General features: G+C 33.9%; 1 protein-coding gene across 3 annotated transcripts in view; it reads right to left on the bottom strand.

Moving 5' to 3' along the window:
* LOC110281311 (uncharacterized) overlaps nt 1-8578 on the bottom strand; it is an 11502-nt gene extending 2924 nt beyond the window's left edge. Inside the window, exons 1-2 of one of the 3 annotated variants that reach the window (XM_052261516.1) lie at nt 7998-8572; nt 7892-7907 (exon numbers count right to left, since the gene is read on the bottom strand). In XM_052261516.1, coding sequence (XP_052117476.1) covers nt 7892-7907; nt 7998-8187 — 206 coding nt within the window. In that variant the 5' untranslated portion in view covers nt 8188-8572. Of the gene's footprint in view, nt 1-7891; nt 7908-7997 lie in introns of all 3 variants that reach the window. The other 2 variants (XM_021143128.2, XM_052261515.1) reach the window with 2 other exon arrangements.
* Nucleotides 8579-9104: the final 526 nt, after the last annotated feature.

The raw sequence follows: 9104 nt of genomic DNA, 5'->3' as shown, positions 1-9104 counted from the left end.
TGGTAATACTTTTTATTTCTCTTATGATGCATTAATTTTACTCTTTGATTTATTTAAACTGTAAAATATTATTATCCATTATTGTACTCTATCTCTTCTATTTTTTGTATTTTGCTCTTATTTAGTTAAATTTTTATCATTTTTTATTATAAATTTTATTATTTTATTCCATATAAATTTATTTATCATAATTTTTCACATGTTAAGTCATCCCAATGTTTAAATTATATTTCTTACGTGCTTAATCTTATTTCTAATTTGGAGGATTGAGTGATGAAATAACATCGACGAAGGCTATTGTGTGTTTACTTCTTCCTTTTTGACTTACCTCCCTTCTTGTAGGGATCGTGAGTAACTATATACAATAGTACCTATGCATAATTTGTAAGTATAAATTATTTTCTATCTTTTTTTAGTAAATTTTTTATTATCTATTTTGAAATAGACAAAAACATTATAAATTATTTTAAACTAATAAATCTGTCATCGTTGTGCTAAGATATTATGCATTAATCTTATATTTAGCAGTTAATTGATAGGTGTTAAAACGAACAACAAAATATGAAACCTTTTTTTTAGATATAAATACAACTATTTCAACTCGAGAATAGGTAAAATATATTGGTGAGTTTCAACGGGTAATAACGTTGGTCATATTATTCTAATTTCAAGAATGAATATGATGCTAAAATATAAAACAGTTCTAGGTATATTTTAACAAAAATAGTTTTTATAATAGTTTTTTTTTTTTGCTAGGTCATTTAATTTAAAGACAAATTTTATCTCATATTAGATTATGATTGCCTAAATCAGTTAAAGTTTGAAAATTTTTCTCATAAATCATGAGAAAATATCCACAACTAGAAGATAGATTAATACAGACAGATTTACAGACAGATTTAATCTTTATTATAGACAGATTTTTTGTTACCGACGAAATTACCGGCGGATTTTGTCCCTCTGTAAAAGTCCCGTCGGAAATTATTTACCGACGGATTTTTTTTCCGTCGAAAACTTACCGACAGATTTTTACCAGTTACCGACGGATTTTTCCCCTGTAAATTCTCCATCCATTTTCTGAAGGAGACGAACTTTCTGACGGATTTTTCGTCTATAATTACAGACGGATTTTCCAACAGATTTTCCATCCGTAATTACAGACGGATTTTCTGTCTGTAATTACAGATGAATTTTTCGCAGATTTTCCGTCTATAGTTTGAACTTTTAAAAATCATCTCACACTCTAATTACAGACAGAAAATCCGTTTGTAAATCCAGCTATAAGGTAAAATAGAATTTTTTTATTTTTTAATTACAAAATAAACTTATTTTCATACAAAATAAATATAAATTTAATACAAATTTTTATCTAATTTGTATTCGAATATTTATAATATTTCAAAAAATAAACAAATTTATCATATTATCAAACTAAAAGAAAAGTACTATAAATAAGCAAATCAATATAATTCAAAACATAAACAAAATGTATTGATCATCAACTATAATTCTTCCTTTATCCTCCAAAGATGCCAAAGACTTCTGCAGATCTTGTTTTGTTTTTTCAATTTCATGTTTCTCCTTTTGCAAAAAGATTTTATTTAATTTAAATTTCTTCTCAGTAGCTCTCAAGCTTTTATCTTTTTCTTCAAGAATACTTGACAGATCTTCCAGTTCCTTCTCCTTATCACTCAGTGACCTTGACCGAACATCCAAATCATGCTCCCTTTCCAAGATTTAGTCCTCCCTTTGTTTAAGATCAACCTCCTTCAATTCCCAAGCTCTTCTCTTCGTCTCGATTTCATTTTGAACCAATTTCTGGTGCATTTGTAGCTCAGTTTTCAACTCATGTTTTCTTGTTTTCAATGCAGCTTCCTGACCAACTATTGCTTTCTGAATTTCATCCTATATTTTCAATCAAGCTAAATTAATATACAGAAGAAACTTAGAATTTTAAAGTAAAATAAATGTGAGAGAACATACACATTCTCTACTAGCAAGTTTTTCTTGAAATTCAACCAACTCTTGCTCTTTCTTGTTCAGCTCGGTTTCCTGTTTAGCAAGTACCTATATTTACAGAACGCAAATCCAAACATGAATAACAGAAAGACAGTATATATTTCATATTAATTTCATCTAGACCAAGAATTTTCATAGACGAACCTCTTCTCTTTGTCTTAGAGTGGCATCCATCAGTTTTAGATTAGTTTTCTCATCATGAAAGGGCTTCACGTTCCTTCTCAAACTCTTTTTTTGTATCCTCTAATTCTCTTTGAAGACAGTCTAGTTCCTAAGATCTACTAAAAAGGTGATCCTCTCTCTCATTGAGCAACGTTTGTGATTGAAGTAGCCTTTTCTATTCTTGCTATAAAACCTTCTGCCTTTCAGAAAGGGATTGCCTCTCAAGTATGATCTCCTTGTCCTTTTCATCACAACTAAAACACGTACACGCACACCCACACACACACACACAACAGAGATCATTATACTTTTTAAACAATCAAATTTTAACAACATATGAAACTTAACATTGATTGTGAGTTGCACCATTCATGATCTAATTATTGTCAGTATTTCAATTCCAAAAATTGAGTAAATTTTTTAAGTAAAAGAAGATTTCAACTCAAAGCAATAACAAATTTCATTAATCAATTTCTTGCTTCAAGGCTTTTCACAGTCTCCTGTATAACTACCGGATTTGTGTATTAAAAAAGAAAGGTTAGGTATCCTTCTAAACAAGCCTTTCTAAACAACACAGGTAGATATTGCATAATCTATTTGTACATGCTCCCAATGACAAGGGAATTAGCAAATCAATATCATACTTAAAATGACTCTGGGATAAAAGAAAAAATGCAAATTATATAGAAAATAACATACTCTGACTTGAAAGTAATGATTTGTCGCCTTAGGTTATCTTCCCGTGCTTCAACATCACGAAGCTTCCTTTCTGCAACACCAGTAAATCGGTTAGCCTCTGCTTGAAAAGACTCAGCCGAACGCATCATCGCCTCAGCCTCCGTAAATTTTTTTCTGAGCTTCATCTATCAACTGGTGTGCTTCCGCAATTTTACTCTCAGCTGTAACCTTGGTTTCAGCACATTCAGTACGCATCTCATGTAACGCCTTCTCAAGCTACCAAAATAAATAAAACATAACCCTCTAGACGTTAGAATAACATTTGGGTAGAACAAACTTTTTCTTATGTTGGGAGAGAGAGAGTATTGAACAAGCTTACACTTGCTATGCATGCTTCTTTGACACCTACCGTCTTCTTCAAACTTTCTTCGCGTTGTCTTGCTTCAGTTAAAGCAGATTTAGTCATAGCTGAATCATGTTTATGCATTAACTTAGAAGACTCAGCCAAGGTCTTAACTTGCTCATACTTGGAAGCCAATTCCCTTCTCTCCATTATGAGAAAGCCCATGTGATGCTGGTGATCATATATCTACATCAAAGTTGCAGGTTAGATAAAAAGTAAAAGTAAGAAATGAATAATGAGTTTTCTAGGCAATTGTATAAGGCCTCAAACCATACATTTCTCACTGAAATGAAATACACCATACACTATTTCATTTGAAAATGCAATTCAATAGATAATTAAGTGAGGGGCAGAAGTTGATTTGGTGTAAGCAGTAACAAAACTATTCAACTCAGAGCTCTGTGATCTAACTTCCTAGAACTCTTAGGCTGAGAAGCTAAATATTCAAATTTGAACCGCTTTAGTTACATGGTCCCTATATCAAAATCCAAACTTCAAAGCATTTTACAAAAGACATATGACCATTAATCCTCAGGTTCCAAAATCCCACTAATAATCCAAAAAACTACATTTTTTTAAACAACCATAACATCAACATTTCTAGTTATTTAGCTATTTACCAATATAGAACATGGCAAAGCATCAACCCATTAAGGTTATATTTGACAAGCAACACTGGCAACATGAAAAGAATTGACAAGATGCCATATCAAGTGGCATTTATCTTCTGGAATCAAAGTACGTCTTAAAGGAAAACACTGTGATCTAAGCCCTCTCAAAATATCATTAATGAAGAACTTGCTTTATTTAAAGATGCTGTCTCAATGTATCTATCTTGCTTGAAATTTGTATTACATATATAATCAGTTAGTTGAGTTATAACCTACAAACTGGACATTTTAAGACATACTTGCAACTACATATTGTAAAATACAAACAGTCCAGAATCCTTTGATGACAGTGGGATGGTGAACAATACCAGAAATACTTTTTTACATTGATTGGCTAATGGCACAAGGGTCGCAGGTTCCACCTGTTCATGGGTAGCATGTCGTACAAAAAGATGAAATAAAATTAGCAACATTGGTTTTTTACATTGAAAAATGAAATCGTTACATATTGACAATCAATAATCTACTTATTGCAATTAATAACAAGCTAACAACACAATTAACAACTTACTTAGGGAACAAATATAATATTAAGCAGAACATGCAGCCAAGGAAAGAAGCACATGTTCCTAACTTGATCCACTCATCTTCAGATCCAATCATACACAATAATACTTTAGTTCAATATAAACAACACTGCTCTATGGCCTTAGATAGCCTTTAATGCATATAACTATGAAATCAAATCACTTCAAACCTTCTCCAAAATTCTCTCTCTCTTCTCTCCTCAGCACCTTCTAGCACCACAGAGAGAGATAATAAATTAACAACAACAACAACAACAACAATATAATATAGTACTGTAACCGTGTAAGCTTATAACCATAGAGTATGCTATATAGAAGAAGAAGAAGAAGAAGGACTTTAATTAAGTAAGTAATTGTACTTGTACTTGTTCCTAACTTGGAGAAGAGCAAAGAGACAGTTGTTGAATCTGCCAAATCTGTTGCAAATGTTGCCAAAGAAGCTGTTCACAACACTGGAGAAAAAGACTCTGATGCAGAACTTTGATTAAAATCTTGGAAATATTGCCACAGGAATTGAGAAATTTATTTCAATTTTAATTTTATATTTTATAGAAAATCTGACTCTCAATTTATTAAAAATAGAAGAAGTAGAATTTTGAGCATTGTTTTGATCAGGTAGAAGAAGAAAAGGGTCATTCATGAATCCAAAGTTCATGGTTTCCAACCCATTTACAGGATCAGGGCACTGTTCCTCTACATTGGTGATAGTGGGAACTTGGCTGAATCTAAATCCATTGAGGAAACTGGAGTTGAAATTAGGATCCATTTTCAAAGGCATGAAATCTGAAAGAAAATTCACCTCTTCCATCAATATTATTAATCAAAAGTGTAGTTTTGTGTCACCATAAAAACCACCACCACTACAACAACAACAACTAAATGAAATTATTCTTCACACAGTTCACGAGCTCTATGTAACAGGTAGATTGAGCACAATTATACCCCTGATCTTCTAAACTTCCAAACTTCACTCGAGTTCCTCCAATAACAAAACCTTTCTGAATATGCCGAAAACTGATACTTTCTGCTCACCTCAGGACAACTACAGTTGTAGATCTAAATTAAAAAGAGAGGTTAGTGGCAGACATATATATCAGCAAAAGGAAAACTAATCTAAAACTAATACAAGTCAAACAACCAAATAAACAGAAACATCGTCATTAAGAAGTAGCCATAAGCTTTCAAGTTATAGAACAAACACACAAATTGAACAGTACAAAGTACCCTTTCCATGTAAGGAGAATCACAATCCAACAACTACATACGAGAAACCCTAATTCTTACTAAACATTAAGAATAGACATGCTTCTATACAGAAAGAGGCATTAGGAGAAGTTCAGAAAACAAGCATTAGCAGACTAGATTCAAAACCCCCAAAGCCCAACTCTTTCAATTCAAAGATTCAAATTTCCAAAAATTCACCTAATGAAGATTGCAAAAAACATCATCAAAGAGGAAAAACTCTCCAATTGAAAGTACAGAAATTATAACACCAATTATTAGCACGCATACACACCGAGACACATAAATTAAGAATCCCCAAAGTCTACAGCGTAAACAAAACCGCATAGAAGTACCAATTACAATCCTCTATGATAAGTAAACCAAACCTCAAACTCAGCTTAGCACCGTAAAAATCGCAGAGTCCTGTGAACTACGGCTCCTGTAGCACTTTCACCATAACTCTCAGTAAACTCTGAATCAGCAAGGGTAGTGCCATGGGAAGCAATTCATGAACTGTCAAATAAACAATCAAGTCATCACAAAACTTGACACACAGTGGCTCTTTCATGGTGAATAATCAAAGAACTCGATAAGTTAATCCAAATTTAGGAGAAACAGGCAAACGTAGAGATTAAATCACAAAATCAAAGGCAAACGCTAGCTTAATCCTAAATAAAAAACAGCGAGGAGCAGAGAATCAGAAATAACGCAAGGCGAGGAGGGGAGGAACCCTTCGCGACGGCGATGCCACATGCTCAACTCAGAACTTCATGCGACGGCGAGGAGAGGAGGAACGATGCGAAGAGGGCTAAGTAGAGCTTCCTCAGATGACGAAGGCACCCACGGTCTATCCCGCCGGTGGCGACAGCACCTTCTACCGGAGGAGAAGAGTTCGAGGGATGAGGGCGAAGAGTTCGACAGCACCTTCTACAATGTTCGAATGGAGTGTGAATGGGTGGTGATAAAATTAGGGTTATCTCAATATTTACCGACGGAAAATTTAAATTATAGATGAATTTTTCGTCTGTAATAATTTAATAAAACGCACTATTTTCGTCTACTTAGTTACAGACAGATTTTCTGTCTGTAACCATTTCTCACAGAAAAAAATTAATTTTTCCGACGAAATTATCGACGGATTCTCTTTTCCGTTTGTAATTTATGCTAATCTATTTTTTTGGTTTTCCGACAAAAAATTCCTCTGAAATTTCTTCTGTATTTCCGTAGGATAAAATCCGTTGAAAATATTCGTCAAAAAAATAATAACAAAAAAATAAAGCGCAAATAAGTTATTCAAAACAGTCATATGAGATCGAAAGTCTAGAATTAAAAGGCAGTTACATAAGCTTAACCAACACAAAGTTAAAGTGGAAAATACCCGAAAAGGAGGGAAATACATTGCAAAATGCAAAATAACTTAGTACATAATATTTACTACTTGCCCATCCATGACCTTCTTGAAAGCGCTAACTGAGGAGATATCCAACTCAGGAGCCAAAAGCTTGATCTGGTTGAGGATGTTCTTCTCAGCATCAAAAATAGCATCAATAGCAGCTTGTTCAGCATTTTCAGCAGTCTTAGCAAGTGTAGAGTTGTTCTTCTCTATCTCAACAACCTTTTTCTCTGAAGTCTTCTTATCCTCTTCCAAAGATTTAATACTTTCTTGGAGTTTCCTATTATCTTCTTGTAACGAGGCTAAGGTAGTATTCAAAATCTGAATTTGAGTAGCAGAAGTATGAAGCTCCTTTTCTTTTGATGCAATTTTAGAACGAAAGCTCAGGATCTCCTTCTCTACATCCCGAACAAAGGCAGCTGAGCGAAGGAGCATCTTTTGAATTCGAGGTAAGGTGTCTTCCACAGGCATCTCAACTAACTTTGACTTAGTCTCCTCGGTCAATAAGAAAGAATCAACAAAGTCACAGTAGCGGAAATCTTTTTTCAAGACACAACCATAGGAACTTAGATCTTCCGCTTGAGTGGTTGTTGATTTCGTAAGCCTTTTTCCCTTGCTCTTTTGTTTCTTTCTCACTAGAGAGCTCGAAGGAGGATGGGAATATAAGATTTCGATATCAAGAGTTAATTTCTGAGGTTCCGGAGGTGAAAGATTGCTATGGGTAGCTGAAGAATAAATCATATCCATGCCTTCAGTGTTTGTCAGGATAGTGTTAGTACCCAACCTTCGCCTCATAGCAGTAATGGCCTCAGTTCCGCCAGCCATTTTAACTATCAACAGAGAAAAACAATTAAAATGAGAAGAACATTATACTATTTAAAATTTAAAAAATAGACATCAATAACAAAAAATGTCATTACCAACAACATTTTTAGAAGCTTGCACTTCAGCAAGGATCATCCTCAAATCCAAAGGGTTATCATTCCATAAACCAAGAAGAGTGTGAATGATGTCACGCTCTATTGGGTTCATACTTTTCAGTTCAATCTTTGGAGAAGTAACGTGAAAGTTCCAATAAAGGTTAAACCTTTTTTCATCCTCCAAAGTCATGAAAAAAGGTTGGGACCCAGGACCCTTTCAACTTTAAAGTATTTTTCTTTAAAACCATGGTACGATTCTTCAAAAGGGTTGAAAATTCTATGATTGTGGTTAGCTTGAAAAGATAGGAAGCCTTGACCACAAGCACCATAAGAAATAGCGAAGTTAAAAAAGTAAAAGAACACTCTGGTGGAAATAGGAAAGTCGAGGAATGAACATAGTAGTTCAAACCCTCGAATGATGGCCCAACTATTAGGATGCAGCTGAGAAGGGGCACATCCACACAACCTCAAGACATCTTGTTGAAAATCAGAAAACGGAATCCGAACTCCGAGACATGTAAATAAAATTTCATACATCCACATCCAATCCGGAACATTTTTGGCATGATGATTAATATGGCTGTTCTTGGTTAGGGAGAGTAAGTGAGTAGTGGTTACCAACATCATCAAAAGTAAAGATCACACCTGACCCTTTCAATTCATCAAGATGTTCCCTGGTGATGGTAGAAGGAGTATTTTTAACTTCCTCGACTACCCAAGTATATAAATCATGTTTCTAGAAATGAGTGGAAGTCTGAAAAGCTTCGCCGGAGGTTCCAGTGCATTCGTCAGTGGCAACCACTTTTCTCCTCACCATTTTTTGGACAAATCTGTAAGAGAACCACGATGTTTTAGAAAATTAAAGTGAATGAAATTTGCTCCAAAAACAGTAGAAATAAAAAAATCTTGAAAAAAAAAGTTATGCGGTGGTACCAATCTAAAAAATAAAAAAATTAAAAGAAAGAGAAGAAAAACTTTTATGACCAAAAGAAAGGTGGTTTGAAGGAGAATCAATGGATTCTCACATGCAAAATAAAAAAATAGAAAAGAGAAAGTACTTGAAAATTGCAGAAAAAACTAGATTGATGAACATGCAGTGAGTAGAAG

The sequence above is a fragment of the Arachis duranensis genome, chromosome 5 (genome assembly GCF_000817695.3).
Source record: "Arachis duranensis cultivar V14167 chromosome 5, aradu.V14167.gnm2.J7QH, whole genome shotgun sequence".
In the NCBI taxonomy this organism is placed as follows: Eukaryota; Viridiplantae; Streptophyta; class Magnoliopsida; order Fabales; family Fabaceae; genus Arachis; species Arachis duranensis.
Note: the sequence above shows the minus strand (reverse complement) of the source record. Positions and strands in the feature narration are given on the sequence as shown.